The sequence below is a fragment of the Varanus komodoensis genome, unplaced genomic scaffold (genome assembly GCF_004798865.1).
Source record: "Varanus komodoensis strain SLA01 unplaced genomic scaffold, ASM479886v1 scaffold1, whole genome shotgun sequence".
Taxonomy (NCBI): domain Eukaryota; kingdom Metazoa; phylum Chordata; class Lepidosauria; order Squamata; family Varanidae; genus Varanus; species Varanus komodoensis.
Window position 1 is genome coordinate 113158094 of NW_025335268.1, and position 18616 is coordinate 113176709.

Below are 18616 nucleotides of genomic sequence, written 5' to 3' on the forward strand. Positions count from 1 at the left end.
ACTAAAATGGGAAAATGGTCTCAGCATGATCAAGTACTTCAAAGGTACTAGGGGAATAGTGAAGGAGAGATCATAACACAGTCAATATCACAACCACTGTCTTTTTGCGCGTTACTATAATAACCTCCAAATTGGTCCATGGGATTTCCATGAAGTGAATATTGATTACAATGATATACAACTCCAAAAATCTTAATCCTTACTGAACGTATTTACTATCCATAGAAGCATGAGTTGCTAGAAAAACATCTAAATCTAAATGAAGAGGAAACAAAAGCCCCTCTGAGGTTATTAAATGAAGATTTGGTACTTTCTGAGTTAGCAGATCCAGAAGAGAGTCTAAATCCTTCCAAGTCTTATCAGCCACTAATCCTCCCTTTGCAGGAGGGAAATATGTATTTAAACAAAAAAGAATATTTCCATCCATGGTTTTAATTCATACAGGTCAGAGGTAACACTTTTGTGATCCCCCACCTACTCACTGTGGGCCTCCTGCTAACACAAATGAGATAAATAATGCTAATGCCCCACTTTTCTACCTTTCTTTTATTTCTTTATAGCTGGGTGACTAAAGATTATTATATTAACACTGCTAAACATGTTACTTGCATGGTTTGCCAGGCTCTGATGGGTTACAGACCAGGATACTTAGGGAGTTGGCAGGGGTTCTCTCATGTCCGCTGGCTTCCATTTTTGAGGCCTCAAGGAGAATGGGTGAGGTTCCAGAGGATTGGAGGGTGGCACCAGTGGTCCCAATTTTCAAAAAGGGTAGTACAGGGGACATGAGGAATTATAGGCCAGTTAGCCTTACGTCCATTCTGGGAAAGACAATGGAAAGCCTCATAATAGGAAAGGCTCTGGAATCCCTAGACAGGGAAGGGAGCTTGGTGGCCACGCAACACAGCTTCCACAAAAACTGGTCCTGCCAGATGAAACTTGTGGAATTCTATGACAGGTTTTTGAGGTGACTAGATGGAAGGGAGGCAGTTCATGTGGTTTTCCAAGATTTCAGCAAGGTCTTTGACAAAGTGCACTTGTGTACAGTTGACCAGCACTTGTCAAAAGGATCTTAGGGTGCTGGTCGACTGTAGGCTAAACATGAGTCAGCAGTGTGATGTGGTCAAGACGGTGAACACCACCATAGGATGCATAGCCAGAAGAGTGGCTTCAAGATTGAGAAAGGTATTACTACCACTCTGATGCACCCACAACTGGAGTACTGTGTTCACTTCTGGGTCCCTCATTACAAGAAGGCTATAGCAAGGTTGGAATCAGTGTAGTGAAGGGCCTCAAGGATCGTGGCTGGTTAGCAGGGTTAAGTCATATGAGGAGAGACTGAGGGAACTGTGTCTCTTCAGCCTTGAGAAGAGGAGACTCAGAGGGGACCTGTTAGTGACATACAGGTATTTGAGGGGGTGTCATATGAAGGTGGGTTGTTACCTTTTTTCCCTGTGGAGGAGGGCAGGATGCATTTCAATGGAACAAAATCAATTCGATTTGGATACCAGGTAATACTTCCTGATGGTTAGGACCCCTAGGGTATGGAATGAGTTTCCATGGAAGTTGTTTGAAGCCTCATCAGTGAGGGTGTTTAAGGATAGGCTGGACATGAACATGGTAGTCATGTCATGAGCGGAGCCAGCTGGAGCTCAGACTAGATGGCCTAGGAGGCCCCCCTGACTTGCTCTGTTTCTATGTTTCCCTGTTTGACCTATGCATACCTAAAGGATTGTTCCCACCTTTGATTATATAACAGTGTGATCACTAAGATCAAGCAAAAAGACCACCTTAATAATGGATGAAGTGCCATGTTCATGGGCATTTATAGAGATTTTATCTATTCCCATGCAAATTTCAAATCTCTGCTTATGGAGGTTTAGACAACCCACCCAAGCTTCAGGACCACAAGTACTTTGTTGTTGTTAGTCGTGAAGTTGTGTCCGACCCGTCAAGGCCCCATGGACAACATTCCTCCAGGCCTTCCTGTCCTCCACCATCCCTCAGAGTCCACCCAAGCTCACACCAACTGCCCCAGTGATTCCATCTAGCCACCTCATCCTCTGCCAACCTCTACTCCTTTTTGCTGTCAATCGTGACTTTGGCAATATTAGGATGTTCATTTACCAGGAACTATGCAGAGATCTTTGACTATTGAATGTTATAGAAATGTAATTAAATATTTTTTTTAAAAAAAACCACCATATCGTGAACATCAGCCTCACCAGTTCCCTTGCCTACACTATTTTAAAGGTAGCAGGAATGGAGAGTGTCGTCAAGAAAACTTGTACAGCAGGGATGCAGGAGTGCTTGAAGACTTGGTATGAACATAATCTCCAGGAAGTGAAAAAGGAGTGGAAACACGAATTAAACAAGAAATCAGATCCAACCACACAACCACCACCACCACCACCACCATATTAATGCCTACTTCACAAATTCCATTGAGAGTTCTCACTGGTACATCATTTGAATACACTGAAAAACTGGCTAATTCTTTTCTTTCCCAAGAGAGCTGAGTCAATGCTTGAGTTGCAGGAGAAGTCTGGAAAAAATGGGGAGCCTGGACTTAAACCAGTAGAACATAGCCTCTGTGTTTGGCAGCCGAATGTAGCCTTCCCCATCAAGCATTTCTGATCAGCTGGAGTCCAAGACAGGTTGGGAAAACTGTCCTCATACCAGCTCATTTAAAATAATAACAATACATTCTAGTGCTGTTGTGGAGCACAATAGAGTCACATCCCATGTTAATACTTACACTACTTTAAAATACATGCAATACTTTGATTTTTTTAGAATTATTGCAATGATTTTCTCTTGACTGGATTTGTTTTGTATTCATTTCTGTGTAAAAGTAAAGTGTGTTGCACTTTCATGTTTTTGCAATTTGGTGGTAGAATCACCATTTGGATCTCTGTGAAAGCACAGAGCTCCTCTGCTTGTGCAGTTTTCTTTCCCACTCAGTATAGAAGAATGTTGTGTAGATTTGATCTTACCTAGGTAATTAAAATTAACACCAACTGGGACCACCCCTCCACCCCCGACAAAAAAAAGCAATATGCAATGGTGCATTTAAAATTGGTAGACAGAGATTGGAAAAAAAGTTTTTTTAAAAATAACCACATTATTTCTGAAAAACAGTATTTCTTTTTTGTTGTGTTTTCAATCAGTACTTCATATCTCTTTTCCAAAAGGGATTATTTCTCTAGACACTGGATTAAATCCAGTGAAGTTTTATAAGCAATTAAACGTATAATTAAGAATGCTGAGCTTTTCAGGATGTCACCCAATGTTTGAAAACAACTGCCCTGGTGGAAAGAACTGCCTTTATCATTTTCTCTTGCATATGATTCTGTACAAAGGGTATGTTGGAATTGGGATGTCAAGATTTTATCATGACTAGTATGGATGCATTCCTTATTATAGCAGTGGTATCACAGCATGTACTCTGCAGGTGTTCCATCATTTATAGAAGAATATGCTTCAAAATATTTTAGAGAGAATTTTAAAAGAGTGCACTGGGAGAGTACTTGCAGCTTGATACTTGTAAAAGCAGTTGCCTTAGTTACCAGGTATAAAAAGTTAGAAGGTGAAAGGAATAGGAATGAGAAAAATTAATATAGATGAAATACATCTTAAAAACAGTTAATCCTACCAAAGGTTTGGTTCAAATAACAAGACTTTAAAGAAAGTGTTATTTCTCTCTGTGTGTGTATATTTAAATAAAAAAAATCTGTTGCACTCACATGGCAGTAAGTGTTCATCAAAAGATTTGGAGTTTTCCCCCAGTTCTTTGCTGGATTCATGCCTATTTTCAGTTGGCAGTCAAAATCCCAAGTGCACCTTTAAAAACCTTCAGTCTTTGACATATTTGCTTATAAGAAAAATGAAGATGAAAGAAAAGCAACATATAATTTTTATTTTAGTAGCATATTCTGCATAATACTGCTAGTGCAAGATGCATCAGCAGGGAATCAGGTAAAGGGTAAAGAACAGGGAACTGTGCCCACCTTGGTTTCATAAGAAAAAATCTAGCCCGGGATTCGGTATATGGATGATAACAAGCAAAAATAATATTTTAAGTAAAAGATCAATCTTAGGAATAAGGTACTACTGATGCATAATGTCCTATTTTTAACTGGAAGGCAATAGAAAGGGTTGCCATTGCTCATGGTACTCCTATGGCCTCATCCACAGTATCTGTATGTCCCTCATTATCATTCTCTATGAAAGAGATAGTGAAAAAGTATTTGATTACTTGAAGCTGAAGATGCCCACACACACACACACACACACACACACACACACACACACACATATATATATATATATATATATATATATATATATATATATATATATTCTTTGTTATTCATCCTAGGTTTACTGGTCTCAGTGTTTACCGTGTTTGGCCAGGGTTGCTTCCTCCTTAAGTGAGCAGCTGCCCATCCCACAGTGTCCAAGAGTCCCCTGAGTTCCCCTCTAGAGAAAATTTCCCATGAAATGTCCACTTCTACAAGCTTTATTTTACCTTATGGTGCTCAGGATCCAAGTAAGGAGGAAGGGGATCCAGTGACTGATCCGAGGGAACAGGCACAGAGGCTAAATGACTGTTTTGCCTCTGTATTCTCCCCAAAGCAGGATGAGGGAGATCGGCATGGGAGATTAGATGAGGCCGAGGACTTAGGGGCACAGATTAGAGTCACCCCCCTAGAAGTTGAGGGGCTTCTCAGAGTACTGGAGGTTACAAAGGTGCCAGGCCCTGAGGAATTACACCCAAGAGTGCTTCAAGAGTTGGCAGGGGTTCTCTCATCCCCGCTGGCCTCCATTTTTGAGGCCTCATGGAGAACGGGTGAAGTTCCAGAGGACTGGAGGGTGGCGTCAGTGGTCCCAATTTTCAAAAAGGGTAGTAGAAGGGACATAAGGAATTACAGACCTGTTAGCCTTATGTCCATTGTAGGAAAAACAATGGAAAGGCTCATAATAGAGAGAGATCTAGTGATGCTAGATAGGGAAGGGAGGCTGGCGGCCACACAACATGGCTTCTGCAATAATAGGTCCTGCCAGACAAACCTTGTGGAATTCTATGACAAGGTTTGAAGGTGGCTTGATGGAGGGGATGCAGTGGATGTGGTATGCCTGGATTTCAGCAAGGACTTTGACAAAGTGCCCCATGATATCCTGGTTGAGAAACTGAGAAATTTGGAGATAGACCAATGCACTGTCCAATGGATTACAGCATGGTTGACTTACCAAAAGCAGATGGTAACCATTAGTGGGGAATCATCAGAATGGCAGCCCGTGACAAGTGGAGTCCCCCACGGCTTTGTCCTTGGACTGATCTTGTTTAATCTTTTCAGTAATGACATGAGAAGGGGTAAACAGTCTGCTGATCAAATTCGCAGATGATACTAAAACAGGACCAGTGACCACAACTGAGGAGCAGGTATTCCAGATTCATAAGGAACTGGACAGACTATGGAATTGGAGACAACAGGATGGCGTTCAATGTGGATAAGTGCAAGGTCTTGCACTTGGGGCATAGGAATGGGTGCCACAAGTACAGGTTAGGGGACAAGTGGCTGGAGATCAGCACTTGTGAAAGGGATCTCAGGGTGCTGGTTGATTGTAGGCTGAACATGAGACAGCAGTGTTATGAGGTGGTCAAAAAGGCGAATGCCACCCTTGGTTGTATAGCCAGAAGCTCTATATGACTCTGGTGCGCCTGCAACTGGAGTATTATGTTCAGTTTTGGGCCCCTCGTTACAGGAAGGATATAGCCAGGTTAGAGTCAGTGCAGCGTAGGGCCATAAGGTTAGTGGCCAGTTTGCAGGGAAAGCTGTATGAGGTGAGACTGAGGGAATTGGATCTTTTCAGCCTGGAGGAGACTCTGAGGGGATCTGTTGGCAACATACAGGTATGTGAGGGAGTGTCACATGGAGGTGGGTAGAGACCTGTTCTCCCCTGCAGAGAAGGGCAGGACATGCTGCAACAAAGCAAAGCTCAGGGAACCAAGGTTCAATTTGGATGCCAGGATGTACTTCCTGACATTTAGGATCCCAAGGGTATGGAATGGGCTCCCACAGGAAGTGGTAGAGGTCCCATCAGTGAAGGTGTTCAAGGAAAGGCTAGACATGCACATGGCAGGCATGTCGTGAGCAGGGCCGTGTAGAGCCGGGGGTCAGATTGCCCAGGATGCCCCTTCTGGCTCACTCTGTTTCTCTGTTTCTTATAAAAGTTTGCACTTCATCTGTTTAGCACTATCAAATGTCAACTATTTGAATAGTCAGAGATAATATAATGGATATTCAACATCAACATCTGTAGAGAAAAAAAAGATTGAGATGAGCTTTTGGAAGTGAATTGATTGCTTTTATCATCTTGCTTCTGTGAATTTTGTTCACCTTCACTTGCTGTGATTGAAAGAAAACTTTTACACTGTTTTTGGAACTTTGCTTTACTGTCAATATTCAATACGAACATTTATGAATTTTAAAACAAATCCTGATTTTCCAAAGCATAGAACATTGCTTCTTGAGGCTAAATGGCTTTGCTTTCTCATTCATTTTGTAGTAACTCAGGTGCTTTTTTTCTTTTAACGCCTGTCTTTAGGATCATAATTTTGTACTGCACTGTTAATGTGCAAGGAAGCAAAATTTCTTTGTAATTTTCTTGAATTCAGCAATGTTTTCTTATTTTCCTTGACAGAAAAAACCACTGAGGCTGCAACAATAAATTATTGCAGTCTTAGCAATTAAAAATGGCATTTGGAGTACAAATCTTTTATCAATTTGTCATGATACTGAAGTGTATTTTAGCAGCAAGCAGGTTGCACCTAGGGCCAAATCAGATGACATGATAGGAGGTCCATATTTATTTACGATCCATTTATACACAGAAAAAACATCTTCCATTTTTGTATGTATTTTTGTATGAATGTTAAACTATAGTTATTTTATTTTACCTGTGAACTTTCAGCCTACAGCCACCTTCTGACCAATTACTGAAAAAGCATGGGAATTATTGATAAATGCTACATTCTTACTTTGAAATGTCACATACTCGAATATTAGTAATATTTAAAATAATTGAATACTTTGAATCATATCAATTTCCTGTGTACATTTTAAAACATTTCAAATAACCACTGTGGGGAAGTCTGGTAATTCTCAAAATGGCAGAAGGCAGAGCAGTGAAATTAACCTCTTTCTTTTTCCCACTCTCACAAAAACTGTTCCTTAGATGATGCTTTTTGTACTGGGGCGAAATTCCTCCCTGGCACAAATTAGGGATTTCCTAACCAAGAAAATAGCACTGGAGAAATGGGTATTTTTATAAGTAGTGTTGGCTAAGCAAGAACTAAATCCCATCTCCTCAGCTGTTCTAATCGTGATAATTTGGCCATTAGATTCTGGTTATTCTGCACTGATTCTCTTCCCCATGTGTATGCCTGTGTATCTTTTTCTAGCCAAAAGGAGACCAGGAAAATGGAGAGAAATGAAAATGGAAAGGAGATCAGGAATAGGAAAAGGAAAGTGGGAGCTGGAAAAGCCCATGTAAGGACGCACAGTAGAAAAGCGTAATACCCACAAGCGAGAGTGTTTATACCCACCCGCCCACTCACAGGGCGTGGTTTTGTTTAAATCTCTCCAGGTATATTCACTATGAGACTTGAAAGACTTTTTCTTCTACTTCAAATTCACAAACCAATATTATTTCCGAGTGTATTGTTGTTTTTTGTTTTGCCATGTTCTGCATGTTCTGCTTGTCTGGGACACCTTACAACTCTTTAATGTGCAGGAACAGTCTGATTTTCATTGGCTTATAGTATCATCACAACACTCCATGGTGTATTTACACGGCAGTGAGTTGCGATGCAAATTGGTGAACATTTTGAGTATTCAGCCATGGACAAGAATTGCCATGGATTGTCATCTCATTTTAATCAGCTTGGCAAGAATTGTTCATGACTTGCACAGCCCTCAAATAACCCATGATGAGTTGTAAAGTTATTTGAAGGTTGAACACTTTCAAACAACCCCTGCAGTCTGGTTTGAATGACAGAGTGAACTATTGGAATGTGCTGCTGAAAACTTGCCATTCAAAACAGCAGCTGCTACACACCCAGCATAAATATGCCACACTGGACTATGGTGATTGAGGAATCCCACCCATTATGTTCTGTATTGAGCAAGCTTGTCTTTAAGGAAGCAAAGCATGGGTATTCATGCTTTGCTGGAGGAAAGTGTTCTAGGTTCCAGAAGGCCATTTAGTTCTACAAGGTTGTAAACTATTCCAACTCTCTTACACTGAATGGGTGTTTCTTGGTTTTTTTTTTTTTTTTTTTTTTTTTTTTTTTTTTTTTTTTTTTCTGGCTTATTGGTGATCTGTGCACCACCTCACCAATCCTCCAGAAAACTTACTCTAAATACAATCCACTTAATTTCTTCTTTTTCTTGTTCAATGGCAGTGAATGCTCAAGACAATGAGGACCATGTTCCTCTCCATTTCTGCTCTCGATTTGGACATCATGATATTGTCAAGTTCTTGCTCCAAAGTAATTTTGAAGTCCAACCCCATGTGGTTAACATTTATGGAGATACACCTTTGCATCTGTGAGTAATGAGCAATTCAGGGCATTGCTTCATGCTTGCAGTGCTCACCTTCTCTAATTAAAAATGTGTCTGCCATTTTTCTCCCCAGTGCTTGTTACAATGGGAAGTTTGATGTTGTAAAGGAATTAATTCAGCTTTCAGGGACAGAAAGTCTCACTAAAGAGAATATATTCAGTGAAACTGCCTTTCACAGGTAGGTCATTTTATATTTATATGCCCAATGCCACCATTTTAGAAAGTTATAAGATTGGAGACCTATCCAGAGCTACAAAGGAGGCAAGTAATATAAATTTAGTATTATGCTTAGATAAAGATAGGTAGAATTTCTGCAAATGAATCCTTAAATAATATAAATTCTAAAATATAAATATATGCACAAATTTTCAGTCAATAAATATTTATAAATAACTTCTTATATAAATAAAATATAATTGAAACTTTCTGATAAGTTGTTATACACTATCTCTTTTCCCCAATTGTCATGATAGAAAGTAGGTTTTTTGTGACTGCAGATCTCCTGTATAAAACCTAGTCTGACCCTAAACTGAGACACTTATTAATGAATAAATTGAATATAAATTAAGGTGACTTTCTTTCACATCGACATCATGTGCAGTCAGGCTAATGAACATTTCTCATCCATTATTTCTTTAGCTTAAAATGTCACTCCCTAAGTTATTTTTCATTCACTGTGAAGGAAATACCAAATCTCCATACCTTTACCATATCTTTCTTTCCATGGGTGAAAAAACCACTGATATAGGAACATTTAGAGCTGAAAAATAGCTGGAGAGAAAAGTATTGTGCCTACTCCCCTGAAAACCTTCACACCCTAAGAAATGGCCTCTTCAGATTGTTTTGCCATAGAAGAAAGAAACAGACTGCTACATGGCATGTGGTTGAGCCACAGCCTCATTTCCTCAGCTTTACAACAATAATAGTGATTATTAATGCTGGTAGGAATGTTTGAAAATACAGCCTTTGAAGCATTCTGTACACAAAACACACAGTTTGACTGTAACTTTCCATACTCAATTAGACTTCAAATTTCAGAGTTGTACCTTGTAGTGTGAGGTAAGAAGTTGAGGAAGTGCCAGGATATTGGGTCATGGTGGCACTTTGTGGGTATGCCCTGAGGCCATGTTGTCAACCCTAGAGGATTATCATAGGTCTGATTGCATACTGATCCCAGAGTTCCAACTCTGACCTCAGAGAGGTTTCCAGGATTGAAACTGGCATGCTAACATATCCTTTGACTGTCTAGCCCATGTCCCATAAAAATGGTACTTATTATAGTAACTTTTATTTTGCTTTTTCAAACATCTGGGGAAAACTTACTGAAGTGTGAGAGCAATAACATCTGCAGCTGAGTTTTAGACATCCTCCTTAATATCAATCTTTTCCAAAGATTATTTGGATTCCTGCAACTACATTGCTACTTCCATCTATGTATGAGAAGGCTAATGTGAGAATGGGAAAATGTCCACACAGTTATCATAATTGTCTTTTTCTCATGTAGAAGCTTAGCACTTATAGCTTACAAAACTTCCCCAGTGTAAATAATAGTGAGATAACAGTATGTAAAAAAGATGTAGTGTACTGCATTCCTTCATCTGTTGATTTGTTTATTGTGTGTATACTGTCTTCTATTGTGTTGCCAATGCCTGGAGCTGTTTACAATAGTTTTGCTTTTAAAACACAGTGATGAATATAAACAGCAGTAAAAGCAGAGACAAATACAACTGATCTAAGAAAAGGGGGGATGGGGGTTCTAGAATCAGCAGGTCAAATTCCTGCTGTAAAGGAAAGCTCTTGGTCCTGCTATGTCCCACAGTTGCACAATCTAGGTATGGCTACAAAAATGCTACAGTGCTATCTAGGCAATATCAAAACAATGCTTAAAAAAGTAAATTCTTACTGAACAAGGTTTACAGAAATCAGAAAGGTATGAGCAGCTGCTAACCACATCAAGGAGATCACTGCAAAACTTCAGGAAATCAAAGCAAAAATACTGTCCCTTTCAGCCGATGTCCTTATTTTGCTCAGCAAAATAAATTGGAGTCAGTTCTGACCTGCTTAATGTACATTTTGTGAAGGTTCATAGAGCAAGAAGCCTGTCTTTCTTTACATTCAACGTCTTTTGGTGCTGCTAGATCATTTTTATGCAACTATGATGCTTATTCAATTAACCATATTCAATTTCATTATCACTAATATTTTGTTTTTATATCTATTTTGTTCAGTGCATGCACCTATGGCAAGAACATAGAACTTGTAAAGTTTCTTCTTGATGAGAATGTGTTAAGTGTCAATCACCAAGGAAGGGATGGACACACAGGTAAGCCTGCAAAGATGTGTGTGTTTATAGACTTTTGCCTCAAAATTCAAAATAAAATAAAATCCAGTAGAGGGAAAATTGAAAAAGTTATACGGACAAAAACTTATTAAGAACACAAGACCCTTAGTGGACCAAAGCATTCTGCTTCCACAATGACCTGCTAGATGTTTCTGGAAAGTCCATCAACCCAGAAGCAAGCCTGGATCCTATGAGGTGGTGATCAGCTGCTCAAGCCTATCCCACAGGTGTTGTACATGAAGGTAGTCTTGGCATTTGAAGAAGTCATAAAAACTAGAACCTCCGTAAACAGTTGTGTAGCACCAAACAACTGCAAATGATGTCTCTTTACAAGCAATGGGTGGAACTGAACAAAGCAATGTTGGATGTCAGATATTGCCCTTTGGCTGCTACTTGGCCATTCCTAGTCTAGGACAATGCCAGATAGCGTCCAGACTATGTGAAGGTTAAAGGGGTGGTGAGGTCCAGAGCGCTGCTGTGAGTGCTGTCCACAATGCCTATTTCCTCTGGCTGAGTTATGAGCTTCCCATATAGAAAAAGAAGGTCTAATGAGGGCTTCTACTTCCTTTTGCTTGACTACTAGAAGGATCCTTGGTCAATCATGAGCACTGCTTTATCAGGCTCACTATGCAAAAAATGCCTACTCACATTCAAGTGGTTTTGAGTAGAAGCCCCCTTCCGACATTTCTAGTTCAAAATAAGATGGTGGTGGTGGTGTTTTCATGTTCATCCAAGTCCCTTCCCACTTTACTGAAGCAGCCAGAATGACTGCATAGCACTATTTTCTTTAACAAGACAATGGAATACTTACATTTCATCTTCCTTCTAAAGGTTGGAAGGCTTCAGATTTTAGTGCAATAAAAAAAGGTATACATTAACAGTACAATATGTCTAATTAATTAATTCTAATAATTAAAAACAAGCCCCAGCTCCGTGGTGTTCAGTGAGACTCCTAAGAGAGTGTATATAGGATTATTTATTTAGTAAGTTATTTAAAACTTTTGTAGATCATCCCATTGCCGAAGTCTCAGGATGGTTTAACAATAAAATGTAAGAACAGAAAAAATACTTAAAACACAGCATCCTAAAATTTAATAATAAAAACCCCATTTAAAACAGTCAGGTCTTCAAACCTTGCGAAAATAAAAAGGTTTGATCTGGCACTGAAAAGAATAAAGTGACGGCACCAGGCGAACTTCTCTGGGGAGTGAATCCCACAATTGGGGTGCCACCACAGAGAAGGCCCTTCTCTGGATAGTCACCCTCCTCATCTCCTTCAGGGAGAGCCCCCAAAGAAGAACCTCTGCCCCAGATCTTAAGGGGTAGGCAGGCACATATGGAAGGAGACGATCCTTCAGGTAGAAACACAGAAACACAGCGAGTCAGAAGGAGCCTCCCAGGCTAGACCCTAAGCCATTTAGGGCTTTATAGGTCTTCACCAGCACATTAAATTGGGCCTGAACTTCAACTGGAAGCCAGCGTAGGTGGAAAAGGATTGGCATTACATGTTCATGCCTGCTGGTCCCTGTTAACAACCTGGCAGCCCTATTCTGGACCAGTTGAAGTATCCAGACTGTCCTCAAGGGCAGCTCCATGTAGAGTCCGTTACAGAAGTCCAATTGGATTGCACTCTCACACATCCTCTTTCCACACTTTCAGTAAAATAGCTAAAGAAGGTACTGCCTGTTCTCTGAATAGAAAATACATTATCCACTGATATACCTGGAACTTAAATATTACCTGATACCAGCAACACTTCCTCAAGGTTCTTCCTTTGGTTTTATTTATTTATTTATTGACTTATATCCTGCCTTTTTCTTACAAAGGGCTCAAGGCAGCTTACATCATTTTCTTCCTCCATCTTATCCCCACAACAACAACCCTGTGAGGTAGGTTGGGCTGAGAGTCTGTGACTGATCCAAAGTCACCCAGTTGGCTCCATGGCTAAGTGGGGACTAGAACCCAGATCGTCTGAGTCCCAGTCCCATGCTCTTAACCACTACACCACACTGGCTCTCTGGTTCTTCCTGTTAGCAGAATAAATGCTGCTAGTAGAATAAAATCATCCAGAATGACTGCTAGAGAACACTGTAGAGCTGGGCTGGTGCTCTCAGAGAGATTGCTATTGCTATATAATTGCTATTATAACAATTCCTTTTTCAAGGATATCCTTTCATGATTTCTGTTTTTCTGCTATAAACTCCTTTATGAAAACCTTCCCACAGTAATGTTTGTCCTCTTTCCTCCCTTTCTGTCCATTAATTTTCCAGGGCTACATTCTGCTTGCTATCATGGCCATATCCGTCTTGTCCAATTTTTACTGGACAATGGAGCTGATATGAATCTTGTGGCTTGTGATCCTAGCAGGTCTAGTGGTGAGAAAGATGAGCAGACCTGTTTGATGTGGGCCTATGAAAAAGGTATTACTATTCTAACTTTCTATATTTTACATTAAAGAAAAGATAGCATTACAAACTGTGAAAGACAGGACAACATACAAAAACCAAAGCTCAAGCTAGGCATGTTAAAAATGGCTGTCATCATGTGTCAGCTTCTCACAAGGACAGAATAAGAGATATCAAGTTTGGAATTTATGCTCACACAAATGCCAACATGCTAACCAAAGCTTTAACTCTACACAGATTCAGCCACAACCCTTATCATTTCAATAAAATAAACATTCTAAAAATCTATAATTACATACCTCAGTTCAGAAAAGTCTGATTTTTTTCCTGCAAAAATATAGGAAAAGGTTTAAGGAAAACCTTTTCCCCACTGTTACCACTGAACTGGCTATCAGAGACACTATTAGAATGCAATTATCCATGAAGTCCATTAGGAAGCAAAGGATTACTATTGATTTTATGTGGAAGGAAACTCGGTTTCTGTTGTGATGGGCAGCAGAATAAACTTCCTTTAACAATAGATAGCTATCCTTGATTTCCTGCAGAAACTCTTCAAAGAGTTCAAAGCATATGTCCATGGTTTCTACTATGCTGTACTGTGTGTTATGCATGTCACAGATCTGCCTTGGCAACAACTCAAATTCACATTTGCTTCCTTTTGTCCTCCAAATTTAACAAGGAACTGATGATATTTACTTGGAAGTTTTTCCATATTGCTGAGACATGGTATGTTTTTATTTGAAACTGTGCACAAAACCGGTTTTCTTTTTTCTGAAGTCATAAACAGCTTTAGTTTAGAGGGCAATCTCTAGGCTATAACAAACCCTTTATTGGGTTCAGTAAGCACTCTCACATTATCCAGAATGATTTAACTAATCTGTATGTAGTCAGAATAATTCAACTGTGTTTGCATAAATGGATTATTAGACCTCCTGTGTTTTCAGGTATGTTGTTATTATCAGTTGACCAATTTGAGTTATTAAATTTATGTAACCACCCATGAATAAATTTTCTCTGGGCAGCTTACATGTCAAGACAAACAAAATGAAATGCTAAAAATATACAAAACATCATGAATAAAATGAACAAACAATAAAAATGCTACATTTAGAAAATGTTCTTCTAATTAAGAGCATAAAAGAATTAGCAGCTCAGTTTAAAACCATATTAAAACAGCAAGATCTCAAAAAGAGCTTATAATGTTCAAGTCATTTGATTCAAGAGTCCATTTCAGATTGAAGAGGCTCATTAAGAGGTATATATGCGGGGGGGGGGGTGTTTTGCCAAAGGCAAAGGGTGCTTTTTGGATCCAGAAGCAATGAGCACACAGGTGGGTTAAAGTCTAAAGATTTGATTCTAAAACAGGCACAATAATGTAAACAGACATAATAACATGGAAAAAAGAAATACAATAACAAGCAAACTGGTTTTCCTCAATCAGCTGTCAGCTGAAAAGGATGGTTCCAAGGTCAGCAAGCAGCTTAGAAAAACATTCTCTTGCATGCTGGAGAGCCTCAATGGAGTTTTTTTTTTTTTTTCGTGTGTGTGTGTTGTGGGGGCCGTTTGTAAGGTAGGAATAGAAGGGCAATTGTGTCACACCAACCTAACTCCTCAATATACAAAAGTCTTCTGGTGATTTTTCTCTACAGAGGGGTGGAGAGAGAGAGGGAGTTCAATAATAAATTACCCATAAAGATTTCAGATTACCTGCACTGAGGATGGAAAAACATTTCTACATCAGACCTGGAAATGGATCTCAGAAGCCCCTCAGCCATGCAGATTCACACTTGTGTTACAGCTTTTCTGATCCAGATGGCTCTGGGAGCCATGATGGGAAAAATACTCTCTGTATCAAGAACTCTAGGAGAGGCAGTACAAGCAGTGGTGAAATTGGCAGGAGATTCATATGATAGAGGTTGGAAGGCAGCACACCCTTACAGAGCCATACTGAAGGCATTGGAGGGCAGCATGCATCTCATGGACCGCTATTCTACTGTAATGCAGTCTGAGATGTACTTGTGTATTGGCCAAGTCTCAGTCTTAGTTTTCTTTTGCTGGCAGTCTGGGAACATGGTAATACAGTAAGATGGATAGCTGAGCTATTTCTTCATTCTTTGCTATTTTTCAGGTCATGATGCTATTGTCACACTTCTGAAGCATTACAAGAGACCCCAGGATGAATCCCCTTGTAATGAATACTCCCAACCTGGAGGAGGTATAGTATTGTCAAGTTGTTAATGTTGCACTGCTGAAAACTAGATGTTACAACTAGTGTGTGGGTGCACACAAAATAGTGTAGTAAGGAGAGAAGGAGCAGGATTTGGAAGAAAGGAGGGAACTATTTTGAAATGAGGAGCACAAGAATTAGAAAGGACAATAGGACCTCTGGAAGTGAGCATCTGCTCACTCTATTTCAGGAGCAGGGGAATTTTTACATCTGAAATAAGCACGATTAAAAGCATATGGATACACTTATCTTTGGGCCACGGATATTTGATTCTGGGAGGCCCCCTTTTTAATGTTCCAAGAATCATGGGTTATGGGTCAAAACCTTTCCAGAACAATAAATTTTATTGCAGCAAGATCTAATGTCACCATGTTTTTAGAAGCTTTATATCTTCTTATTTTAAAGAATTGTTTTTTTTTCTCTTAAGTCATCAGTATTAAGAATCTATAAAGTTTCCGTAGCTTTAATGGAACTTCTTGGCATTTTCATATGAAAATGAAATGCTAATGAAGTGAGATCAAATGTATATCATGTACAACATTCATATTGTTTTTCAAAACACTTTTATAAGCATTGTGATTTTTTTAACTTTAGCTACTAATAAACAAACATACAGTACACTACATTTTTAAATATCTTTTTGCCATTCTTTGTATTGTCTGTTAGTTCATCTACTTTAACTGTTTCGTACCTTTTTACTTTTTTATTTTTTCTTCTTTGTTTTTATGGATTGTGTAAATCATCCAGAGAGCTTTGACTGTGGGGTAATATAGAAATTAAACAGTCATAATAATCAGAAGAAGTTTCACTCTCCTTTTTTTTCAGATGGATCCTATGTGTCAGTTCCATCTCCCCTAGGGAAGATTAAAAGCATGACTAAAGGTAATGCAATAATGAAGGAAACCCCATAGAATTTTAAACTTCAGTACAAAACTTCATTACTTGAGAAAGGCCAAATTTTTGCACAAGTCCCATTGATACGTATATAATAGACCTTCGTATTCCAAAGTGTTGTTAAGACAGACATTATTTATTCCACAGGCACATCTGACTCAGTGGCATGACTAATGACACTGGCATCTTGGATGGGACAGTGTTTACACTGGTCCAACGCCTGCATAAAATGGATTTGCCAATGTTTTCCTGTCAAGACTCATGTCTTAGAGCATTTGACTGATATAAAGAAATGTACCAGACAACACTGCTTCTAACACTTTATTTCCATACCAGGAAAATTTGCATTGGTCAAAGTACTGCCTAGAAGGAAGCTGTTAAGACACAGGAGACCTCCCAGAATATCTCTCCTGTGGAATATAGGAAGCTGTCTCATGCTGAGTCAGACTATAGGTCCTTCTACTCCAAAACTGTAAACTCTGGCTGGCAGTGGCTGTCCAGGGTTTCAAGGCTGGGTTCTTAAGTAGATCTCCCTTGAGAGGCAGGGATTGAAGCTGGGACCATCTGTGTGGTTCTGTTATTGATCTATGGCTCCTCCAGAACTGGAAGCACTTTCCATGCAAAGTCATGACCTAGTCTCAACAACAGAGACAAGTGAGGAAAATGGAAATTTAGAATGAGGAAAAATATACAAGTGGGGCAAAGCCAATGTCAATTCCTGATATACTGTCTGAGACCTAGTGTATTCATTAAAAAACAAAACAGTGCATTAAAACATGAATGTGGAATCGGCTCCCCAGAGATGTGCACCAGGTGCCTTCTTTGTACACATTTCTGTGCCAGGCAGACTTTCATTTGCTTTCATTAACCCTTTTTAATTTTTATTTCTGTCATCAGTTTATCATTAATTATCTTATTCCATATTTCATTATACCATTCATGCCTTTGCAAAACCCAATTCTGTTTCCAATATTTAGCTATCACTAGCCTAACTCCCATTATCATACTTACAATCAAGTCTTTCTTAGCTTCATTTATATCTTGCTTTTCTATCAACAGTAATAAGACCATTCTCGGTGACATTTCCAAATCTACATCTAAAATTTGTCCAATTTCCTTAAATACCATAATCCAAATCTTTTGTATATTTTCACAATCCCACCACATATGTTTATAAGTTCTGCTCTCTTTACTACATCTCCAACTTATATTAGAATATTTATCATCAATTTAATTTAACTTATCTGGTGTTAAATACCATCTCCATATCACCTTGTAGCCGTGCTCTTTAATTCTAACAGACATATTCTTATATACTCTTCTATTCCAAATAGTCTTCTAATCCTTGTCTTTTATCTCATCTACATCCATTTCCCAAATTGATTTTAAACTTCTTGTCTGATCCCCTAACTCCATTAATATCCTATAGATTTTGGCAATTCTTCCTTTACTTGTATATTCTTCCTCAGTCTCACATTCTTTTATAATCATTTCAAATTTTGGTAATTATCTTTCTTCCTCTTTAAATTTATCCCCCATCTTTATCCATTTTTCTAACTGAATTAAATTTAACCAATTTAATTTAACCCCTAGCAATATATTCCTTAATTGTATTATATTTTTATCTTATTTTTCCAGTCTTCCCATTTATATATATGGTTATTTTTTAATTTATTAATCCAATCCTTTAATTCTATTTTTGGGAAATTTTCCCATTTCAACCACTGGTGTTAACGGAGAAATTCCAGGGATTAAATGTTGCCTCCATTTTCATATACTTCCATTGTATTTTTTAAAAAGGGATTTTGAATTCTCTTAATAATCTTTTTAATATCCTTTTTAAACCAATATGACTCTAAATGATTGCCTATTTCCTTTAATTCTTTTAATTCAATATCACTCCATATTAATTCTTTATTTTGAGCTATAATATCTGGAACTATCTTTAATTGATTTGCAACCCAATACTTTTTAACATCTGGAATGCCCAGTCCTCCTTTTTGATGATTCATACCATAATGCTTTATGTACTCTTCCCTGGTTGAGGTTTTTGTGATCTAGGCTGCCATCAAGACATCCATCCACTGGATGGCACATGTTTAGAACAAATGTATGCCTCTCT

General features: G+C 38.8%; 1 protein-coding gene across 2 annotated transcripts in view; it reads left to right on the forward strand.

Moving 5' to 3' along the window:
* Nucleotides 1–18616, forward strand: part of LOC123028671 (serine/threonine-protein kinase TNNI3K) — a 133991-nt gene that overhangs the window by 45809 nt on the left and 69566 nt on the right. For both annotated transcript variants that reach the window (XM_044440811.1, XM_044440821.1), the window contains exons 8-13: nt 8468–8612; nt 8701–8805; nt 10856–10950; nt 13239–13388; nt 15502–15588; nt 16426–16482. In XM_044440811.1, coding sequence (XP_044296746.1) covers nt 8468–8612; nt 8701–8805; nt 10856–10950; nt 13239–13388; nt 15502–15588; nt 16426–16482 — 639 coding nt within the window. The remainder of the gene's footprint in view (nt 1–8467; nt 8613–8700; nt 8806–10855; nt 10951–13238; nt 13389–15501; nt 15589–16425; nt 16483–18616) is intronic.